Source organism: Electrophorus electricus, chromosome 9 (assembly GCF_041902795.1).
Source record: "Electrophorus electricus isolate QZ-2024a chromosome 9, ASM4190279v1, whole genome shotgun sequence".
In the NCBI taxonomy this organism is placed as follows: Eukaryota; Metazoa; Chordata; class Actinopteri; order Gymnotiformes; family Gymnotidae; genus Electrophorus; species Electrophorus electricus.
Window position 1 is genome coordinate 20,079,669 of NC_137505.1, and position 25,332 is coordinate 20,105,000.

The 25,332-nt window shown below is 38.6% G+C and overlaps 1 protein-coding gene across 5 annotated transcripts in view; it reads left to right on the top strand.

Annotated features, from left to right (window-relative positions):
* The window catches only part of lrp1bb (low density lipoprotein receptor-related protein 1Bb), a 218,232-nt gene that overhangs the window by 48,508 nt on the left and 144,392 nt on the right, over positions 1 to 25,332 (top strand). For 4 of the 5 annotated variants that reach the window (XR_014125233.1, XM_027032840.3, XM_081720521.1 and 1 more), the window contains exon 2: positions 19,171 to 19,293. The exons of the other annotated variant lie outside the window; for it this stretch is intronic. Coding sequence is in view for 3 of the 4 variants with exons in the window: in XM_027032840.3 (XP_026888641.3) it covers positions 19,171 to 19,293 (123 nt within the window). In the remaining variant the exon portion in view is untranslated. The remainder of the gene's footprint in view (positions 1 to 19,170; positions 19,294 to 25,332) is intronic. 5 annotated transcript variants of the gene reach the window in all.

Below are 25,332 nucleotides of genomic sequence, written 5' to 3' on the forward strand. Positions count from 1 at the left end.
GAAGGTGGGATGAGATAAGCTGCACAGTGGAATTTTATCTACTGACCTGAAAATAAACCTCGCTGCTCAGCTACTGCATGTGACCAATAGTTGGAAGTCTAATATGCATTCTGAGTCAGTACCACAACTAGATGCTGTACCTTTACCACATGGCCTTCTGAAACTTTAGATTCCAGAAGTAATTTAACTGGTTGGAATACCGAATAGATGTTGTTCTTCTATTGTGTGTGTGTATGTGTGTGTGTGTGTGTGTGTGTGTGTGTGTGTGTGTGTTGGATGAGTGTATTGAAAATGCATTTTAGACCTTGAAAGCCCATATTTGTTGCAGAAATATGTGAGTAATGGCTTGTGGTGGAGCTGTAACTGCTGCAGTCATTCCATAAACATAAAACTCAGATGGTGCAGTTGAGCACAGAGGCCCGTACTCCTTGTTTGCCTGGACTGTGCAAATGGTTTATGATGTCGTCTGGATTTTAAAAGTGTCCATAGAGAGCAGCATTCAATTATTGAAGAGTCAGATTACAAGGGCATTAACTGGTACACATCCAAGGGAGCCATTTGTACTCAGTAGGAAGTCTAGCAAGCTGATCTTAAAATCATTCACTCATGATTGTTTTGCCTGTGTAAGCTCATATCAGATGAAGCTTAGGTGTCTGTGTTCTATCAAGCTGGCGCCATCAAAATCCGGAACCCAAAGGACTCCATTGCTGCCTTAGAACATAAGTCAGCATTGACTATATGTGGGTAACATGAGAGATGATAGTGCCATTGTGGCTCTTGTAAATACATGACCATTTCATTACTGGTTGTGACATATGTCATATTCCAAATAGTTAAGGAAAAAAGGCATTTTGATAATTGTTCAAGTTAAGAGTAACCTCTGGTTTATTCCAACAGTAAATATTGATAGCATTGAACCAAACAAACTCTTGTCAGTAAGATGCAAACATACAAAGGCAACCCTGCCCCCACCCCAGCCCCGCCTCACCCCTCAACTCCAAGGTAAGCTACCACCCCCCAGCTCTTGTGAGACAGCACTATATCTCTGGTAGAAGTAGGGTTGGCTTTAATTAGCAACATTCTCACACTAACCCTGCTGACTTGCTGCCTTCCGCAGTTGGCCTTGACCTTTTCTTACTGAGTAATCAATGTCCCCTTCCAATAAGGCAACTACAGTATACTTGTATCTAATCGATAGAAGAAGGCTTTTACTTTCCCATGAAACATCTCTAGGCCAATTCCACTGTCATTGCACCTGTCAAAACTAGAGCTCACCTCACTCTGACTGGGACTCTGGTTGCAGTATCCTGCTGGTCACACCAAAGGGGTTTGGGACCTCTATGTGGATGACCCCTGTGTGCATTGTGTGCAGGGCATATGTTCCTGGGAAGATCTGTTAGTGCATAGAGCAGATAGGGGAGCGGAAGCACTGTTTTTTTTTTTTTCGTTTTTTTTTCTCCTCCACCGTATCTCCACATGGGACTGACTCCTGTCTCCAACTCAGCGTTGGCATTTTCTTTATTGACTGGCGGAGGATTCTGGCGTTGGGCTGTGGGGACATGGCTGTGCAGATATGCGCGATTCAGCAGTGATAAGGGCACCGGGAGGGGCTGGGGACCAGAGAAAGGGAGGACAGCCAAAGAGGAGCAAGAAATGGAAGGCGTCCTCCAGGACCTGATGCGTGACTCCTCTTAAATGGCTCTGGGCTGCCATAATATATGGGCTCTGGCATGCAGACTGGATTTGAATGAAGAGCTATGGAGACATGTTAGTTGGTCCAAATCTCTATATTAAATGTGGCCGTATGTAGTCGGGTAAAAAAGGCTTTATGTATATAGGCAACAGCAAACAGTGTTTCTGTTGTGGTGACAGAACAGTGATTTTTAGAAAATGATCCATTATACCAAGTTAGTCAGATGTCAGATTTTTTTTCTTCATTTATTTACTTAACAATACCATTCCCAGCTTCTGTCACTGTACTGAGCATACAGTGTTTAATTACACCACCTCCACCCACTGTGCACACAGTGATTCTATTGAAAGACTTCACATGCTACTACACTGTTTGTGGTTTGGTTACTTCATGAGGACAGACACATATGAAACAGTATTTGACACTCTATTTACCAAAAGGCGACAAGTTCCGAGCTTCTCATTATCAATGGAAATATTTTTAGAGCATATAATAATATCATTTTTTCCCTTTTGAAGGCTGAGGAACATTTTTAATTGGTTTGACTTTGAATGAAACAAAATCTTGGAGTTGCTCTATGTGCATTGAAGTGAGGGATCAGAAATCACTTTATATGCAAATACATTATTAGGGCCATGTACCGTGTTATCTCTCAGTTGTATGCCTAATAAGACCTAACTTAATGCTTAGACCTAGTCATTGACTTGGTTTGCAAAGTACTCTATTGACAGCTCAAAGGCCCAGATTCAAAGCGTTTGTGCGTTTTTCATCGTCTCCAAGCACAGTGTCTGGACTCAAACCTGTTACCGCCAGCCTCTCCCACAGTCATTTAGCTGTGTTGTGCAAAGGCAAGTGCAATGATATCACTCTTGTTCACAGTAATGGAGCATGGAGGGAAAATAGAGCTTGTGAAACAGAAAGCTTGCCAGACGGGAGTTTCATTTGCCCAGATGGAGGGTGCGAGGGGCGGGACGAGCAGATGGAGGATTTAAGCGGTGGGGAACGAATGGGTCAGCGTTTTAATACTGAAGGTGAAGGAGACAAACTCCTCAAGTCCCTTAATTTGAGCAGAAACTTCTGAATGTATGGAAGAATGGCGAAAGGTGTTTTTCTTTAATAATGACAGGTATAAGAGAGCGAGGGAGGAAAGCGATTTACGTTGTCAGCTGTTGCTAGGATATAAAAAGCCATCGCACAAAATGGGCTTCATTTCTGAGTCCAGATCACATTTTCTGGTGTGTGACAACAGTGGAATTGTGTTGCCCTTTGTTTTGCTGCAGCCTACTTTTTAAAACTGCCCCTTCCCAAAATGTCTCACACATGTGAATATGATCAATTGCAGATTTAGTGTGGTTTCTTTAAATAAAATTCCATAATTGCAAAATTATTGTTTCATTGCAAATTTGATTAATGGACTGCAATTTAAATGTGCCCTTCCATCACTGAACTCAGTAATTAGTTGCCCAGATGAAGTATGAGGGAGGTACGTGAAGTATGAAGTGTAAATTAACACTAGTTAAATTCCCAGTGAGAGTGAAGTGACCAGTCCAATGCACCCTGAAGAGAAGTCAGAGATTAATTTTTAAATGTTCCTGGGAAATGGCCCCAAAAGTTTAGGAAATTGACTGATTTTCCTCTCATCTTCATATATAGAAAAGGAGTGGTCGGCAGTAATAAGTGCATCATGATAAATGTCTACATCTGAAAGGTGTGATGTTAGTATTTGGCAGACCTAAAGGTTCAGCCCTGCTTTTCCCATCCACTGCCAATAAATTATTTGCTTTTCCTTTTTAATCATTGACCTGCAGCAGCAACACACAAATCTGAATGCAACAAAAAACATTTGCCAGAGACATAACTCAAGACACACATTTATGCTGCAGCAAAGAATGTGAACATTCCAGCAGTAATCAAGGTCTTGAGGTTTTTTTCAGCTTTCTGAATGATTGGATTTCATTTGTGCTTGATAGTCTAGAAATTGGTTGTGGACATGTTACATTACATAAAAGCATTTGGTACTTAAATATCTGTTGGATATTTAGTCAAAACTCAATGAAACATTGAGAAAATGAGAGTGTCATATTGGTAATAGTTTTATGACATACAGGTATAATGGAGATGAAGGTTCATGGCAGGACATGAGTTGTAAAATAGTGTTATTTTCCCTGGCTGGAATAGATGTGCATCTGTATTAGCGGTTTACTACCCAATGTCTACAATGGGAATGTAATTTATGCTGGAATTGGATCATCAGTGGCTTCCTTCCTGTTTGTCTCACCATGGTTAATGATTCGCTCTTAAGATTCATACTGCCTCATGCAGACGCCACAGAAAACTGATCTGATGAGCAGTGCTCCACACTCCATAAAATGTCCATTGTGATTTGAGCTTGTTTGTGCAATTAGCCGAGGCCATGAAGGGCACAGGCAGGCGGAGAGACATCACCTGATTACATCCATTAATCATGTGCCACCAAGAGGACTGGAGGAAGATTTGGGAGCTGAAATGGACTGTGTCATTTTTTTAATGCTCCATTTCAAGTTGATCTTTAACCCCCCCTCCACTAACCAGATCCATTGCTTATGTGTCAGAAAGCTGTCTCGATGAGTCATATCTACCTCAAGAAGCTCTCTTCTGCTCAAAGAGTGACATACGATTTTGCAAAAACATTTCAGAGTACTTACGGATCCAAGGTGCTGTAATTGGCTGTAGTCAGTAGGCAAGGCATTTTTAGAGTTGCAAAATGTTAATCATCTGTTTACATTAGTCTAGAATGGTATTAAGTGGCATGAAGGACATGGATCCTCATTTCTGAAACTGTGCTAAAGAGTTTGCCAGATGTGGTGGAAGGCAGGTTTGTTTTGTACGGAAAATTAGAACTGGCGCTTCCACTTGGTTTGTCCTCAGTGTGCCTGTTTACTGTAAATAAAATAAACTGCTATGTATGACTTTTATCATTTAATATCTGGAAAGGAGAAATTCCCAGACAGAATTTAAACTCTTAACTACTTTTTGTTAGTCTGTAGTAAATTTTCTGTGAACATTGTCGTGGGTAGGTGGGTAATCAGACAGAAATAAAATATTCAAACACCAGAGAAAATAGCTTTGCCAATTAAACATGCATTTTGTTGCTGATTTAATACAATAAAAAAGATTACTTTGTAAGATCAGCTTCATTCCTAATGTATTCTTAACAATCATAAAGCTTACTTAGTAGCTGGGTTCTGGAATTATTTTTGTTGTTGCAATTATACACTTATACATTATATAGCATTATATATTATAATTGCTCTAGAATTACAACATTCTTTTTCACATCGTCAGCATTGTTAGAGCTTCGAGGGCTAAACTTCTATTTCATCTACTGTTCCCTACTATCGAATGGCAACAGGGTAGACACACATGTTTTCTTTACATAATAAAAGAGCCAATTAACATAATGTAGTTGTCATTTATCACTTGACACAATAGTTTATTAGTTTTGATTCAAGTAGAACAACTGAAATGGCATACCTGTCATGCATTACTAATCTAACCATTATCAGTTGTCATCTGATATTCACACTAGACATAAAACTGTAGAGAACAAATCCTTCATAGTTTTTGGGTTTTTTTAGTCAAAGAGATATAAAAAAACCTAATTTGACTATGTGCCAAATAACTGATTATATGCACTTTGATTATTTGCCAATTTTTTTTAAAAACAAATTATGAACATGCTGTAACTCGATCTGACAGTGAGCTTCTGTCTAGCGTGTGCAGTTCTCAGTCAAGCACACATTAACTATGCTACTGAAGTTAAAAATGACTACCTCTTACTAACAATTACGCAATGTTTTTGACACATGTCCTGAGCACAGTACATCAGAACCATTGTCAGATTATCCTTTTACTAAGTAATTCCAGTTGTCAAGTTTACTATATCAACAGATTTGATAATCTATTGTAGAACATGAGGAAGTTCTGGTGGAAGGTCTGTGTGTGGAACCCTCAGCAGGTCTGAGATTATTAATTGGTAGCATCAATGCTGACAGGCTGTGCTCTTCTCTGCCCTGAAGAACGAATTCATTATTTGAGGTAAGTGCAGTCAGAAACAGGAAAATAGGACAACTTTGGCCATGAGGAGCCCAGTCTCGCTCTACTGTAAATCACTCCAACCGTGCCACACTAACAAAGAACTGTAACAGAGTGAAACTTGGAGGGAGATTACCAAGCCATGCTTCTGCCTATGGTAATGAGTTCAGATGATAAATTTAACTGGGTATCGTGCTCACATGGATGTAAAACTTTGTCATTGGTTTGATATAATTATTTGCTCTTTCTTTCTCATCTCTCTCTCTCTCTCTCTCTCTCTCCCCCCCCCCACATACAAGCACCCACGTGCACACTTTCACTAAATTGTTGCACAGTCTATGTTTCAGAACCCAGGTTTTTTACTTAACCACAGATGAGATCATATGTTTAGTCTCTTAGTGGCACAGGATTTGTTCACTGAGCTGTTGTCATGCAATAAGAAAATAACATGTTTGTGTACACACATGCATTCACTCGTGTATTTCTAGTGCTCCCTTTCAGTTTTCCACTCATTAACAGTACTTATTTACTCTTGTCAGCTTTACTTGGCACTCAAGTCTACCTGCATATGATGTAGTTATACATCCCTAATTTTTCATGAAGATATTTTGAAGATCTTCATTTCAGTAACTTGCTTGTTCTGTATTTCTCCACCACATCATTATCATTGCATAGTTCTGCTGTGTCATAGTCTCTGAGGATGTCCATGTTGCTTGGTCAACTTACTAGAATTTCAAATCCTTCTTAGGGCTGCATCAAATGATCTTGAGCTTAAAGCAGTTTGCTAAGGAAGAGGGGATCATTTTATGATGAAGGTCGTGTACACAAATGCAATCCTGAGGTGATATGATCCTCTCATCAGGAAGTGATACTAGATTGTTGACTCTTCCTAATTAGGTAGATGTTTCCTTTCAAGGTCATTACACCACTGAACTGAGTGTCTGGCTTTGTGGCTGGTATTTCTTTCATTTAGACATGCACTATTAATCTTGTTTATTCTGCAGCTGAAATTCTGCCCCATAGACCATAAAATTACATGCCAATGAGGTAGTCAAAAAGCATCACTAGCACTGTCAAATAGTACACTTAGGTGGTAAGGGGTGAGGGCACTACACAGGCTTCATGGAACGCATTTCTCAAAGATACCATTTTAACCTGCTAACCTGACTTTTCTGACATTTTCCAGCCAGCAAGGATGTTGAAGGAGGGATCTCTCAAACTGTCCCCCCAACCAACGCACACACCCACCCACGCACACACCCACCCACGCACACACACACACACACACACACACACACACACACACACACACACACACACACACACACACACACACACACACACACACACACACACACACACACAAACACCCCAGTTCCTGTAGATTCACAAATTGAAGTTCCATTGAAATTCTGTGGCAGCTTCTCACAAAACTGGAAGGTGAGGGGTATAATTCCCTCCTTTACCTGTCAGGGAAGAAGGAATGAAAGCTCTATGGGTCTTTTAAGTGGGATAGTGAACAGTAGTGTTTGTTTTTGGAGAAGCTAAATGGCTGTGTCCCTGAATCTTTCATTGACAGCCCATCAGAAAAAAAGTTTGAAAATGGAAGGACATGTGAAAGCTGGTTAAAGTTTCTAGTTTAAATGTACATACTTCTACAACTTTATTTTTGTGTTTCTGTGAAATGTGCATTAGCTCAGATATTCATTTGAAACAAAATACATACCTGGAAATAAATTTTCATGGAAACACATTTAGGGGAATTTAGTCAATATTCCTTAAGTACTCTATAGAATTAGTGAATTAGTATTCATTAATACTTACACTTTAGGGCTTGACACCCTTGGTCTACATCTGCAACATGCTTGCTTAGAATTTCATGTATGTTGTGGAACATTGTGGTGAGCAACTGTTTCTCATGACATTTTGGGAGTGAATAAAAACATGGCTGTAGCTAGCACACAGTTGTTAGGTGATGAGAGAAGTCACAGAAAAAAAACAAAAAACAAACTAGCTACCTCAAACAGAGACCATTTAACACAAGAAATGTTGTATACTTTGTGTATTTCTGTGTTTTTCCTCCTGCTGCCAGCAGCTGACAAACCAAACAGGCCTCTCTGCCCATCCAACGAGCCTCCCACACACAGTGCAGAGAAAAAATGATTTACTTAAAAGAAGATGATTCACCTAGAAAGAATGTTTTACGTAAAAGGTTATTAGTCTTGGGTTTGACTTTATGGTTCTTTTTCTTTCTTTCTTTTTTTTTTGAAACAGTCAAAATCCCTGAATGTAATGCCTGTCAACAAAATTAATCAATTGTAATTTACGTCTTTGTTGAAGCTGCCAAACTAAATAGTCTGACTAGATGTAAATACCATTGCAAATAACCACTAGTGTTGTAGTATTCTACTACTAGATGTTCTTTGAAATATGTGAGTTATATATAATGTGAATTGGACACTGTACAGCTTTAAAAACTAGTTCAACAACTAGTTTGTATTCTGTGTTTATTCTGTTCTGTAGTTTCTTAATTCATAGTATGCTTTAAAAAACAACTCAAAAACGTAGTTGCACTCAAACAACTGCTCCTTGTGATTTTCCCTGTGTGTGTGTGTGTGTGTGTGTGTGTGTGAGCACCTTGGGTAAATTTATTGTGAACAATATTGTTGTACTTATTCTTGCCTTCTGTGCATGTGGGTGACAAAATAAGTGTTTCATACAACACGTCAGGCAAGCATCATTTTTCTGTCTCACAACTAGAGTCAGTAACCTCTGCACTGTACTGCTTTTCTCAATCTTTCAGCAAGAAGCAAGTTTTATACATGAGGAGCACGAGGTAAAAACTGTAATTTCTAGTCATCTAAAACTCCAGCTCCAAGTGAGCTAATATTCCACTCAATTAAGTCTTTAGACCTTTTTGCATTTTTCATATTTATGTCATTATTTCAATTCCCTGATAGAAAAGTCATTTCATGAAATGTACATAAGTTGAGGCTGCTGCAAATATCAACAGACCAGGCCCATGTCCAGGAAATCATACCAGCCTGCCTTGGTTACCACACTAACCATGAATGCACCTGACAGTGTGCTTTCAAAGATTTTGAATGCAGCTATTAATAAAGGTGGTTCCAGCATAACCATAATTATATCACCTGTGGCAACCATCCAGTGAATTAAGAGAATCTTAATGTGCAGTTTCTTCACTATACATGCGTACTTTGGGACTGGTTCCCAAAGGCCTTGAAACTGAATAATGATAAGGAAATGTTGAACAAAACTAAAGAATCATTAAAGTAGACAAAATAGAAGACATGTTCCTCTTTTGAGCCTAAAGCTAATCTGTTTCCATTAATAGTTCTTTAAAAATGCATATTTTTAAAAAATGCTATAAGAAAGCTATGTGGTACAAAGAACAAGCAAAGAAGGCTTCCAATTAGCTCTGCACTCTGAAAAAAATTCCACACAAACTTGAGGAATGACACACTTGTCATGGTGCCACAAAAAACAAAACAACAACAATAACAACTTATATATATATATATATATATATATATATATATATATATATATATATATATATATATATATATATATATATATATATATATATATAAAACTCTGTTTGAAATGTTATTAATTCCAATGTTATTAACATTAATTATAGGTACACTGCACATACATCCATAAGAGAAGCTTATCTGAGAAATATTTGTAATCTGAAGGTATGAAGTATGAATTAAACTGAACACTGGATAGTACAAATCAGCCAATAGAGAGATGCATATCATATTCTATTGACTTTAGTGCGGTGGTAGTGAGACAAAATTAGTGTTAGCCTTCCGATTATGAGGGCCTCTCTAGGGTTCTAATAAACTGACAGAAATGGCACAATGTATAAGAGAGGGTGTGTTTGCATAAATTAAAGCCATCACCTAAGTCTACCAGCCCTTATTAACAGGCTTATAAATCTTGTGAATGGAAGAAGTGTAAAGGTCATCTAATCATTTTTAATTAATTACATTAATTAAAGTATCATTTTAATTAATTAAACTACCTGAGAAGGAAAAAAAGGTCTGGTGGTCTCTCTAGACTAACACTATTAACATTACTAACACTACTGCAGTTGTCATAACTACAAACTGATAGGACTTTTGCAAGCTTACTTATTTAAAAAGTCACAAGTACCCTTCCAAAATGGTGGTTACGGTCAGTGCTTTTCATTCAGTTTCCCACTGGAAAGAAAATCCTAAGAAACTGTCTCCACTCATAATGTGAAAAGATTCCATGATCAGACTGAATATGTAGTAGTTAGAAAGACATGCAAATTATAGCTAAAAGGTGAAACCCTTTCCCTAATATACAGGCAAAATAAAAACTTAAATAAGAGTTAAATTCATTTCTTTAATTTTAATTTAACTTTCTACATTTGATGGCCATGTCAAAAATATGCCTTTCTTCAAGGCTTCCACCTAATTAGTGCTTGTGTTAATTTTGTAGACAAATATTATGACAAGAGGTCTAAAATTTGACTAAAATGATGCACAAGGATGAAAACTGTCTAAAATGAAATCTTCTTGTCTAAAATTTATACATAAATGTAGGTTTGTCTGCTTGACTTAGAACGTATTAGGATAAGTTGATTGTACTGTTAAAATTCTAGGCCTAACAAATACCGAATATCCATTATTATGTTAGTGTTAGCCTTCCTGTGCTGAGTTGGCACAAAGTAGTGTTTGGAGCAGACGATGTTGTTGAACTACTTAACTTCAAACCACAAAAACTTATAAAGAGACCAGATTGCAAACAGTGCCAACTGTAAAGTTCATGTTAATTCCTGAGAAAACACACACAATTGCATGCACTCACACATACACACTTTGGACTATGGCTAAGACTGTATCAAGTTTATATAAAACTGTATTTATTGATTGATAGAGTATATCATGCAAATGCAACATTTTAATTACAGATTGTTCTGGACATTTTCTCAAAGTGTCATTTCATGCCCACAAAGAAAAAGAGTTATGTTTGATCAAGGCCTTAACCAACACCACAGCTCATGGGAGATATGAGGGACCTAATTAAGATAAGGTAGCCTTATGCACAAGCCTGAGATGTAGAGACTATGCAGGAACAACAAAGACTCTTTTTAGCTTAAGATTCCAGGCTTAAACTTTAGACTGTATTGATGTTCCGTTTTGATTTTCACACACCACAAACTCTCTCACAAATGCAAATCTCATATTATCCATCGTCGGTATTCTCAGGTTAAGTGAAAATTAATGGTACATTTGTGAGGAAAGTTTCCCCCACTCATGAGAGGGCTTTCACAGAAGACTTCAAAAAAAACCTTGTGCTTCTAAACTCTACTCTATGCTAAGAATGAGACAATTAGTACATTTGAGCTGGAAAAAAAGTTGGAAATGCTATAAAAATGAGGGCTTGCCATCACAAAGACCAGCACAGAGCTGTGGTGCTGCATCTCCTTAGCCATGGGTGGGCCTGTACTTAGGTCCACCCAGACAAGATGTAAGAATTTTATGATGTTCTGTTGTTAATCCACCTGTGTTTTCACCCCATTTTCTAGTCAATATATATTATAAAATTAAGTAAAATGTTTAAAATGAATATAACCCTAGGTCTATTCTAGCCAATAAACAGTTGCATTAAAAATAATGCATTACATTTATCTGACAGTTTTATCCAAAGCAACTTACAATTATGACTGAGTACATCTTGAGGGTCTTGCTCAGGGGTTCAATAGTGGCAGGATTTGAACTAGCAACCTTATGATTACCTATCAAGTACCTTAACCACTGAGCTACCACTGCTAGCAACTAATTGTCAGCAATCTAAATCAGATGTGAATGAAAGTCACTTGTGGTTTTATGTATGACTACTTCAGTTAGCTTTGTCCAGGCAGAATAAAATGTCAAGTTTCTTCAAGGCTTTCTGCAGAAGTAGGCCAGCAAGACTATACTCCAGTAGAAGATGTTAAGGCAGATGAAAACGAGCTGATGAATATGGTGCTTGATCACTGCTATTTTGTTTGCATGTGTGTTCTCTCACTCCCTCGAATGCTATACACACACACACAAAAAAAACAAAAAAACAACCAAACACACTCCCTTGCTCTGTCTAGATATCATTGTATCTGTGGAGTTGTGCCATTGTTTCTTCTTAGCATGAGCTGAGTTGATTTAGTGAAAATGACAGACTGGTTGCAGTTATGGTTTCAAATCTAAATGTGCCTGTACTTGTTTTGTGTCATAAAGGTGGTGCCATTGTAGGTGAATAATGGATGATAATGGATGCATAACAAACCTGTTGCCATTACAGCATTATGGCGGATGCAGCAGTGTTGGGCAGTAGGGTGTTTAGGCAGTTTGTGTAAGCCACCAACATTTGTTTCAGACTCAACCTGTCAGTTGCTTTTTGGCTGGACCACTGCTCAGTGGGTTGGTTTCTAACTGTGCATCTGACCTTTTTCTCCTCACAGCTAATTAACTAAGCTTTGAACATCACTGTGCCTTCATTAAAGGGAGGAAATCAAGAATGCTGTCTCACCACTGTTTTGGAAAGCGATATATATATATATATATATATATATATATAAACCTCAATAGCAAAAACACGTTAAAACCCCTAATCACATGATGAATGAGACAGTAGTAATGAGTTCATAAAAGTATATATAAGTCTGAGGATGTCTGCTACTTATAATTATTGAAAGTGTAAATTATACCTTAGGGGAAACCAGTTATTGTATTTGGTATAGTTAGGATTGCAGAAATAAACAGTATAGTGGTACATGGTACAATTTAAGTGCACTAAACCATGTGAAACACAAGTAGTACGCAGGTACCAGAATCCTGCTGCAAATTATATTTCTGGGATAATAACCTTGATGTTATATGAATACATTCAAAATGTCAGAATGTACACATTCACTATTCTTATCATTTTATTATTAACCTTATTATGCTTTTAAATGTATTTGTATTCAATCTGTGCCAGCCTGCACCGTTCAGGGATGGTTTGCTTATTAAAGGCCAGAGAAGAGGAAGTGCCCTGCGAAACCCTGAGACTCATGGCTAAAGTTGTACACAAGTGGGGGAAATACTGCCTTTTCTAACAGTGTCAATAGCAAACTTTGTCTTTTTGTTTTGTCCATATTTGCATCGGCAGGGTTTTTTCATTTTGTAAACACTGGCCTGGTTTCAGTTAATTGCCTACCCCATCTGCATTTAAAGCTTAGTAAAATTCAGACTGCTTTATTTCCTCTGGTGTATTATGAATAGAGTATTAGAAATGTCAATGTGATACGGGAAAATATTGTAGCAAAAAAAAAGGAAAAAAAGGAAAAAATGTTCTGTCTTCTGGCCATGTATGATTTCAAAGTATAATAATAACAATACTAATGACATGGACCCACAGACAAGGATTTATTTTTACAAAGGTATTTTTTGTTTAGACAAAACATTTTTTCTGCATTTCATGGGCTTCTCAGTATTTATAAATAGCTACAGGCAACAATACATTTTGTTTGTTTTTCATAGGAATCATCATTACATTAAGCTGAAACTGTGGGTGGAACTCAATGCCAATCAGAGTCACTCCTCATATCTCAAATCAGTGCCAGCTATTGATTTTATGACCAGTGACAATAAATGTAATGAAAAGAAAACTGGCACTTATTTTGCTGTAGAGCTTATGATGAATTAAAGGAATGGTGCAGACTGATACAGAATCAGCTGAAGCAACAAAGACCCTAGAAAACTGCTTACTCAGTATGTACTGCTGTCTATGATTAGGTTTATCAATTTCTACACACAGATTCCTATTCTCGAATTTCATATTTGTTTCCCTGATATTGTGACTTTTAAAAAAACTTTATTTGTGTTATGTTGTGGCAATTAGAGGAGGGTGGGTTCTCTTTCTGAGTCTTGGTTCCTGTCAAGTTTTGTTCCTCTTGCTCTCAGGGGAGCAGCAGAAGCTGCCACTGTGCTGTTTTAATCATGGCATTTACAAACACAGCTGCCACTGTGCTGTTCTGATCATGGCATTTACAAACACAGCTGCCACTATGCTGTTCTGATCATGGCATTTACAAACACAGCTGCCACTATGCTGTTCTGATCATGGCATTTACAAACGCAGCTGCCGCTGTGTCATTTTCAAACACCTTCATAAGTCTATTTGCAGCATTTGATAATTGATCTTATATTTGACAATTACATTCTCACTATTCCTACATTATGTAATGATATAGGCCATACAAGGAGTATAGTACTTGTACAGTACTTACCTATTTTTAATGAAACGGAGAAAACTCTTGCAAAGCAGACTTCCTGCTATGCGATTCTGATCACTGTATTATTGTACTGACAGCCCTCTCTACCGATTGTTACATTCTAAAAGTAAAGAGTTTTGTAATGGATAAAGATACTCTCATTACCCTTAATAACAGCTTTCAGCAGCTCACTTCATATTTGACAACTAAAAGATCCTTTAAATCTGAGGACAATGAGTAAATTGGGCATGTCAAAAAGTTCCCAAAATTCCAAAGTCTACTGTAAAGAGTCTTGACTGGCAGTTCATGTTAGAGAATGAAAAAGGGCCTGTGAGCTCCAGTTCCTCTTACTCTTGTGGACTGGGTACAATTACATGAGGGAAGCCATGAAGCTCTAGGTGAGTGAATGAGGCATGGGGACGTCGACATCAGTAGTTATTAAATAACCTTGACTATTCGAAAATTAGCATAGACTTTGCATGTCACAAAAAGTCCTTACTGGGTATCCTAAGTGACAGGTCAATATATATGCTTATGTATTACTCATGAACTTGCTATTAACCCATATGTATAAGGAAAATTCCTAGATTAAAGCTTAGAGCTAGTTTTTAAATGCACAGAGTTAGATTAAGCCTTGCCTAGCATGGGCTAAAATCATAAAAGGCAAAATAGCTTTGAGGACCCAAGATTTAAAATCAGTCCAATGAATAATTCATTGTTTACAAGGTAGATTATGCCAAGGAGTAGGAGGCTATTCTAGAGATGGTTGTTAAAAATCTGCCCATGTTCTCTTTGATAATTTGTTGACATGCCCCTGCTGTTGTTTGGAAAATAAAAATGACCTCCTCGGAAACCGAAGGTCAGGTAATGCCTAATGAAGGCCCTGTTTTTCTTTTCTATTGATGTCTCCCCCTACCCAGTTAGAATGCATGTGGGCAGACACGAAGTTGCCATGGTAAAGGCCTTTTGGCACAGGATGTGTTTCCTGGATGGAGTGCTGTGTGGAATTTGTAAATGTGTGGCACCTTCAAGCATCATTATCCACTCCCCACCTCCCCATCCCCCATCCCAGCACATGTTAGAGCTAACTGGAGTCTGAAATGTAGTCTGCATTGAATATTTCTTGTGCTTTTGGGGAAAAGGAAGATTAATTGCAATTTAAAATAACATGGACCAGAACAACTTGTTTGGTTTGAATGCTAACATTCAATGGAGATATATTGAGTTATATGCCAAGTGACATTACAAGAACATTTATATAATATGTGTCTGGCAATATTAATATTGATCTTGGTTTTCTGATCAAAAATGAGGTGGCTGAAAATCACTTATCATGTTGTATGGCAAGGTGACAATTAAATGGTTCACAAACCATTTTAGATTTCATTGATTGAAATTATTATTGCATTAAGGATCTAAACTAACAAATCAAAACCTGTTTGTGTGTGGTTGACCCCAGGCCAATTTTAACATGTAGGCCTCTCATCTGAAAGCAGAAAATAAGTTTTACTCATCTGAAATGGGTTTCATCATTCTGGTTTAGCTAAACTTCAGTTACACAGGAAGCTTTCCCAAAATGCAAGAGAGTAGTACAGATCTGTGTTAATGGGCTAGAAATTTTGCACATGGGTTTGTGTTTTAATGCCTTTGAAATCCAAGTAATGAAATGCCACTAAGTGCACCATATGGGCTAAACTTTCCAAAGCTTCAGTCAGTGCACAGTTGGTTTGCTTCAGCAAAGACATCAATAGCCATCTAATGTTATGTGAATGTGACACTCACTATTGCATTGTAGCTGTTGGGGTGTAAGTCTCAATGTTGATGTGTTACTGTCCTCTGTGGGTTCTCTTTTAATTGCCTGTAATGATTGCCATAACACAGCTGCCCACCTTGAGCTAACGACACTGACAAAACCTGGAGGCTGTTGTCTCCCTCTGTTGCTGGCGAAATCAGAAGCATGCACACACACTGTTGCATGTTGTTAAGGTAAAGGAAAGATCCAGGGAATGCTGAGTGACGGAGAACAGTTGGAGGGATAATGAGACTCAAGACAAAGGCAGACTTAGGAAGTGGGTTTAACAGTTGCTGAACATAAAGTCGAAGCTCTGAATTAGTCATGTAAAGCTTCGGATTTAAAGCCATTCTGGTGCAACTGTGATTCGGACTCATTAATAGAACTGCAATCACAGATATTGACTTGAACATTGCTTCTGCTTTATGGTTTATGTCTGTTTCTCTTATCACAGTACAAATCCTACCTGAGTATGAAACCTTGTGCCATTCCATAATAAATGCCAGCATATGGCTGCAGTGTGCCATGCAAAACTGAGTTAACTCCATGGTGAATGGGCTTTGCGGGAGATGGCTGCTTCTCCTGACAGATTCACCAGAGGAGAAATTGGCAGACGCTTTGTTCTTCCTTTGCCTGTAGAAGAGCAGTCGTCTGAGCATCCACCTGGAGTTTTGAAAGGCGTCTCACCTGTCCGCTGTCTCCTTGTGACAGGTTTACGCATTGAAAGCTGGTGACATTACAAAGGCTGGGAGACTTTAATGAGCCAGCGTGCTCGGCCCGTCAAGGCAGTTGGGTGTCAAGAATGAAGCTCATAATAGCATGGCCGTCCAGGCTCCACTGAACATTTCCCACTGTTATGGTAATGGGCTTACTTTTGCCTCACTAAAGACTGGTGCCATTTTGCAGTGCTGTTATTTTTATCTCCCTTCCCTCATATTTGTTTGAAATTATCTTGAAATGACCGGCTAAATGTTTAGCCGTGCATTGTATCACTTGATCCTTTCACATGCAGATACTAGGTTTGCCTTTGAAAACAAGTGAAGCAACATTTGGATCTCTGAATGGAAGCCTTTGCAGTACATTTTCTTCCCCAATCTTTCTACTTTAAATGGCCAGAGTGCAGTCTATATGGAAACTATTACTATGGATGCTTCCAACACTTGAGTCAAGAAGTAAGGTCTTCTAGATTTGAGCAGAGACTTAGAACAGTATCAAGGGTCAGGAGGATATTTCAAATTGGACTCCTTTTTCTAAAAGCAACTCAGCATGAAAGAAGGAATGCATCAGTGGATGCTCACTGGTCAAGGGGCCAGAGGTTGTCCCCTTCATGCGTTCAGCCAACAGCAAAAAGGAATGCACCTAAAGCCAAGAGCGGACTCTTTCAAATGGTAATCAATTCAGCTGCAAAGGTAGAGAGATGCCTCAAGGGTTGATTCGGTAAGACAGAGATGTTACATCCACTTCAGAGGCCTGTATCAGCCGAGCTCCAGCTGTCTTTTGCTATTTGTTTTGAATTCCAGAACTATTCTCTGCACTGGATGGAGGCAGCAGTTTGGGGGTTTGCCTTCTTGGCAGGTGAAGCAGCTGTCAATACAAGGAAAATCAACTCACAAAATTGTTTCAATAATAGCAGATCTGATAATGTAAACATGCCTTCTTTATGGCCACTGTTGTGATTAAATTGACATTACAATTCATTCCGAGTGCAAGCTGTTGTTCTTTGGGATATGGAATGAGGGACAGCAGCCAGCTATCATCATATTCTGTGTAATTGCTTTTTGACTGATGTGAAACTGCAATTGAATTGAATCAGCACAGATTAGCAGCTGAGATTCAGGGCCCATTCTGACACCACAGAAAAGGAATCAATTGTGGAACATCCCTGCTTTTGAACACTTTAATAGCTGTTAAGAGAACTAATCTCAGTTGCTGTATATGAATGCTCACATAACTCCTTGCAACAGTATTTACAAAGCTTTTCCTCTGGTACCATTTATACAAAAGTTAAAATACTGTTCATTTGCTAAATGTTCTAAAGCTATGGCATTTTATGTCCCAGAGTGCATATTGTCTTTGCATAAGTCCAAGTCTCGACCCTAGTCTCTAACGCTAGAGAAAATATATGTACTAGGAATCTACTTATTCATTTTAACCGAAATGAAAGCTCTTTCTAAAAGTGAGCTTCTCAAGCCAGGACAGTTTAATTATCCACCAATATTGACATTCTTTAAAGTGTTGATTTAAGGGAGCTCCTGTTCTGTCATTTTATATTTGTACATTGTGTAACATAGACTCATTTTCAGAGGACTTTACTGTGTAGAAATAATGGCTGTGCAAATAGCTCCTTTTCATACAGAGTTTAAAACAGGACAGCAAACAGCATAAAAGCTCTGTGTATAGTTAGCAGATGAAGCTGTTTGACCTTTTCAAGATTTGATTGTGAATTTGTTGCAGGGCACAAGAGGAGAAAACAGTGATGTACAGACTTACTACCAGGAATCCAGTTACAATCAACCTAGCTCTTACTCTCCCTACAAATTGTCTGTCCAGAGGTGTATGTGTGTGTGTGTGTGTGTGTGTGTGTGTGTGTGTGTGTGTGTGTGCGTGTGTGAGTAGGAGAGCATTTTACTTTATATGACACACCATGTTCAATATAACCTAGAGCCCTCGAGTTATTTCTTTATTTAAAAGTAGAACTAAACCTCAAGGCAGGCAGCTGGACATTGAAGAGTATGAGCTGAAATGTGAGTCCTTAAAGAAGTGAGCTGTACTGACCCTAGGGGATGCAAGAAGACCCCTTTTGTGTGGAAGCAGACTGCAGTCAAATCTTATAGTAGAATATAAGGCATGATCCTTAGTGATGCTTTAATAGCTCTGACAGCTACTGGAAAAAGAGGTGTCAACGTGCTGTCAGGTTCTGGCTTTTGTACAATGGACAGGCAAAACCTTCAACAGTGGACAGTATTACAAGGTTGTTAAACTGAATGTAAAGATATTGGAAAGCTAAAAAAGAACCTATGGCATAAGATGTACATGTTTGTCTTTCATGTTTGTTGTTACCATTTATATATATTGCTAAGATTACCTCCTGAAAACCTCTGTAGTTCATTTCTATGCTACAATTAAATTCATTTGTCTTTTCTAAGCAGTATTATGACTGTTTAATAAAATAAAAATAACATAGTAACAACAGTCAATTCAACCCATTTGACAGATAGCAGCATTGCACCATGTAACCATATATATTTTCACATTAATCATAGACCATTCATCCATTTCATATTCCATCTCTTCTGTCCATTCTTTGGTTTGCATCAGAGCCAGTTCTGTGTGATCTTGGGGAATTTCTGTGTGCTGACCATCTGACCTGTGTCTCTGCGGGCTGGCTCTGTGACGGAGAGCCTGACTGTCCAGATGGCTCTGATGAGGCCCTGGATAGATGTAAGTAACTCATACATCACTAAACATGGCTGTACCACCACAAACAGCATATCCCTAAATGCACATTTATAGAAAAATATAATATTACTGCAATAACATAAGCAACATATAGATTACAAAAAGATTGTTACTTGATAGAATAAGGTAAATAAATATTTAATAAGACATTTTCATAAAATGAGAGCCTTCTTATTGCAACTTTTAAGCATATTCATGAAAAGATTGATCAGTGTGTGTGGTATGACTACACCCAATTACTTTATGTTGGTGTTGGATTTTCCTGCAAGCATTAATTTATTCCATATCCCTGGCACAGTGGGCCGACTCTTCCCTCCTCTGATATTCCATTATCATTTAGATTAATCATGCTGGCTCCATTTTATTTACCCTGCCTCTGAATGGAAGCCATACTTATTTATCATGGGAATTTTGAGTAGCTCATTATCATGGATTATGTATTGATAGGAAATGGAATTAAACTTGTCTTTCCTTAGAAAATGAGGTCTAATTTTCTCATTTGCACGGGTGCAGCAACTCCCCAAGTGTAAAGAAAATGTTGTAGGAAACGTTCTGATTAATGGTAATAATGCCAGTTTCTGTCTAATGAATTTTTAAATTTAGTTTTGTTCCTATGTTCCTGTTTTAAACATTTATAACTACTTATACGTGAAATGATGCTCCTTGTTCTTTTATAATGTAGGCCATTTCTGTCCTTTGATTTTAAGGAATTAGAAGGAATAAGTAGAATGCATATCATGAAAAAGACAAAACTCATTAGACTGCAATTTTATCAATTTTATATACCACTTGTATTATTTAGTTTAGCTAAAACGGAGCATAAACGTAGCCATCTTTACTTCAGAACCTCACTTACCACATGCCTTCTCTTCTAGACCCCTTGAAATTCAACTCTCTCACAAACTAAGACCAGCTAATCTCAAAATAAATGTTTTAATAAACTCAGATATTCTTATGCTTCTCACTGTGTAAGGGGATACTGCTCAGGGGCTTCCATGGTAGGTTTGTCCATAAACACTCTGTTCACATGCTGTATCATGTTGTGACATAAAAATGCTTATTCAAGGATTTGATGCAAGACGATGTTGGCACTCACGTAAAGGTATTATACATAAATCCTTTCTAGCCCTGGCCCTGTATATTAATTCATGATGGAGGAGTACATCATTGTAGTTGTGAAGGTGTAACGGTCCGTGGGCAGTTATGTGGCATTATTTATGATCTTTAAGAATTACAAAGCTCTTGAGCTTGACTGAGATACTGTTCTGCTGTAAGGTGCGTGTGTGTGTGTTGTGTGTGTGTGCAAGTGTGTGCGTGTGCGTGTGCATATGTGCATGCGTGCTGCCTCAGTTTCTTTTCTTAAATTTGGTCAGTCCAGTGAAGGCATGTCTGAGTTCTGTCACCACAGAGAAATGTAATCACCTCATTCCAGGCCTCCAGGGAAGGGCTACATAGTGTGTCTAGTGGCATGTGGCCAGGGGGCCCTGACTTAGCCTCTCGTCCAGCACCCCTTCGAGAGCAGCCGGACTACTGGGGTTACTGCTTAGCTCTAATGGGGAGAGGAAAGTGTGATGAAAGCCCTGGAATGCTCCAGACTGCACCACTCACCACGATAAGGTGGAATCTTTTCAGCTCACTTCCAAGCTGAGCTGTTTTTGCTGCCGAGAATGAGGGTGGTTAACCTCGTATTTGCCTCTTAACATTACGAGATGTTGATTGCCAAAAGAGACAATGAACTACAAAGTATTGCTTGGTTTACATGTTTATTTTTCTCATACATAATGCACACATAAAACACTGGAGTTGCAGGGGCTGATTTATGTCAAGTAGCAATACACTGCAATAAACTAAATAAATATTGCAATAAAATGCAATAAATGGCATGTAAAGTACAATTTGTGATGCCAATTCTTTTGTTTTCTTATTGTTATAACTGTATGCAGTGACAGAACAATTATTTCAGTTAAAGTGTAACTAACTTTTAGTTATATGTACTTGAGAAATGGCCTATCAGTGAAACTGCAGATGATGGTATTATTACCCCTGATGTCAGCCTTTTAAACCACACAGAAGTAAGGTAGAATTTAATGTGCACTCTGCTGCTGGCATATTCTGCTGGCCACTCTTATATTAAAATAAATAGATAGTAAATGTTTCCATTTCCTGGGAATTGGCACCTGAAGGAAAGAGGTTTGGGAGGTAATGTAGCGTAGCATCTTGTTACTGAGCTGAAGGACAACCATTTTGCATTGTGCAATATTTACCTCTGTGGCTAACAGCAAAATTCAGCTGAACAGAATGGTGAATGGCTGGAATGAATGAATATATATATATATATATATATATATATATATATATATATATATATATATATATATATATATATATATATATATATATATATATATATATATATATATATATATATATATATAATGTTAAATTCACCACTCTCCCTCCTCCAGGTGGTCTTATTTTCCTACAAGTTCAGGGAAATTGAGGGTCCTGATTAGAATCTTAACTATTCCCAATGCATAGCTCTTCTGGATGGAGATATCAGATGTTGTTCCTAGGATCTCTCCCCGTTGGGTCTAAACCCCTATGTTTTGATTACCATGGGAACCATTGCCTTCACCTTCTACATCTTTTCTAGCTCCTCTTAAACCTTAGCATTTTTTGAGCTTTTCATTTTCCTTGTTCCTGATGTTGTAGTCACTCGGGATTGCTACATCTATCACTACATCTTTCTTTGTCCATTACTACTATGTCTAGTTGGTTATCCATTACCATTTTGTCTGGATCTGGAAGTCCCCATAGGATCTTTGCTCGGTCATTCTCCACCACCCTGGGGTATATCCCACTTTGAATTTAGACCTGACCACTTTGACGTTCCTGCCTGTATCTGGCACAGATGTTTCTGTATACCACGCTAGCCACTTGGTTATAGTGTTCCATGTACACTCTGCCTGCTAGCATCTTGCAGTTATGTGCTGGAGTGTCTCAGGAACATCTTTACACAGCCTGCATTTGGGGAACATCTTTACACAGCCTGCCCAGTGTGGTAGATCCCAGCCTCTATTGATCTTGTATTCAAGGCTTGTTCTTGTACTGCCATGATTAGTGCTTCCATGCTGTCTTTCAGTGCAGCCTTTTGCAGCTATTGGTAGGATTTCTCCATATCAGCCATTTCTACTATTTGCCGGTGGTGTGTTATTCCTCAGCCCCCATCCTTCCTCTTAGTGTACAGTCTCAGAGTGCTGGATTTGTGATGAAACCCTCTCAGCATTGTGAGGAGTTTCCTTGTATCTGATGACTCATAGAACATAGGTGTTGATAGCCTTGATCTTGTTCTTCTCATTCAGCTGACTTCTAAAGACCTGCCTCACTTTGTAGGTATTTGGCAGTAGGTGCTTACCCTGTTCATGATTCACATTCACCTGTGGGATTCCATGGTACTTGTAGCTGCCCTCAACATCTGTTATGTTACCTTCTGGTAGTATGATACCCCCTGTTCTAGCTACCTTCTCTCTCCTTGTAACCGTCTGACCATACTTATCCAGTCTGAATGGCATACTGATGACCTTGCTGTATACCCTGATGTGATGGATTAGTGAATTGGTGTCTCATTCACTTATGGAATACAGATTGATGTCATCCATGTAGAGGAGGTGGCTGATGGTTGCTACATTTCATATCTGGTATCTGTAGCCACTCTTGGTGATGATCTCACTGGGGGGATTCAGCCCTATGCAGAACAGCAGCAGGGACAGGGCATCTCCTTGGTGAATCTCGCACTTGATGGTGACTCATGCTATTGATTTGAAGTTGGCCTCTATGATTGTCTTCCACAGCCCCATTGTGTTTTTGATGAAGGCTCTTAAAGAGTCCTCTTGATGTTATACAGCCTCAACAATTCCAGGATCCATGTGTGGGGAACTTGTTCTTGTAATTCTTGTAGTTCTTGTAATCAATTCAGGTGATGCACAGGCTAGGCTGCCTGATCTTACAGTCTCACGTGACTGTTTTATCCACCAGTAGCTGGTGCTGGGCTCCTCTGGTGATTTTGCCAATGCCTTTCCAGTCTCTGCTGGAAAGGCATTGTGCCATGTGCCTACTCATCTTAACTGCAATGATGCCTGATGGTAGGCAGGTTATCGGCCAGTAGTTGGATAGAATTGTTTCTTTCTGGGTCCTTCAGGATTGGGATTGTCCATCTATTGTCCATTGTCTGTCCATTTAATCCATTAGCAGCTCGTCCAATATTGCTGCCAGGTGCTCAAGGAGTGAATCATGGAGTTATTCAACCAGTATGTGTGGACTGTGTCAGGACTGTCCAGCCTTCATACTTCAGAACCATTCTTGGACATCTGGTAGCATGATGGTTACTGGATCTTGTTCAGGGAGGTTACTGTGGTCTGCTCTCAGGTTCAGTAATGACTAGGCATTGTTGTGTTATACTGCTTTCTCCCATGGTGGGTCTGTTCTTGTCCTATTACCCTGCCACTGAGAGTACACTTTGGGTCTCCAAGGCCTCAGGTATGGACAGCTTCTTGTACATCTCAGGTCCCTTCATCACACCTTTCCACATTTCTGACTTCTCTCCGTTATCCATGGATGATACTGCTGCTTGATAATGATCATCTTGAAGCCAAACATCTCAAGTATCACTGTTGCTATGGCATTTATCAGATGGTTGTTCTCAGTGATGGCTGCAGTAGTGATTGTCTGTAGTTGTTCTACCTTCAGATCTTCCAGCAGCCTTTCAGGTACTTCACTTGGTTTTTGTATTTTGCTATCTGTTGCTAGTTTGTGCAGCTTAGCCATTTTCTTCATTCTCAGGCCAGCAGCTCTGATGTTGGGCTTGGTGCATGGATACATTAGGTGTTGACACCCTACAATCTGAGTGCTGAAGCAAAAATTTAAACTCATCAGACCAGGCAACATTTTTCCAATTTGCTATTGTATAATTTTGGTGAGCCCATGTCAATTTAACCTCAGTTTCCTGTTCTTAGATGACAGGTGTGGCACCCTGTGTGTTCTTCTGCTGCTGTATCCCATCTGCTTCAACATTCAACATTTTGTGTGCTGAGAGATGCTCTTCTGCACACCCCAGTTGTATCGACTGATTATTTGAGTTACTGTTGCCTTTCTATCAGCTCAAACCACTCTGGCCATTCTCCTCTGACCCGTGGCATCAACAACACCTTTTCACACAGAGAACTGATGCTTACTTACATAGGATGGTCAGAAAAAGAGAAAATATCCACTTTACAATTTTGAATCTCTCTCTCTCTCTCTCTCTCTCTCTCTCTCTCTCTCTCTCTCTCTCTCTCTATATATATATATATATATATATATATATATATATATATATATATATATATATATATATATATATATAAAATTTAATGATGGCAATGTAAGCACGAAGATTTCAAGATAATCCTTTCAATTTACTGGAAGCCTCTGCACTGTGAGTCTTCTTCACTTCCACAGCCTGATGCCATCTGCTTTGGTGCTGCAAATAAATAAGCCTATCAAAGAAAGACCATCCAAACTCTTCTCTTTGTGTATCTGGTAGAGCTTAATACTCCTAAAACTTTGTAATGCGATTTTTAGTTTGAAGTTTGAGTTATTTTCAACAATATATGCAGTTAAGATGAGTGACTGAGAGATTGAAAAATGAATATTAGGGCAGTGTTCGGTCACAATAAAGCTCAAACTGAAGGGTATGATGACATTCTGATCTTTGTGCTGCTTGCTTACTATGGAAATGCACTTGACTTTATATATTTATAGCATTGAATGCTTATCATAAAAAGCGAAAGGTTTAAGTGACATTCCTATTAAGAATGCAATTATTTCATGAGCCACAAATGATGAGGTTTACCAAACATTGTAATTTGTCATCCGTAGTCCCACACTTTTTTAATGTCTCGTTTTTCTCTTCTCTACAGCTCCACATTTCTTCTGTTACTCCTCAGCTCAAATTTGTTAGGGATAAACGTCCCTCTTGTTACT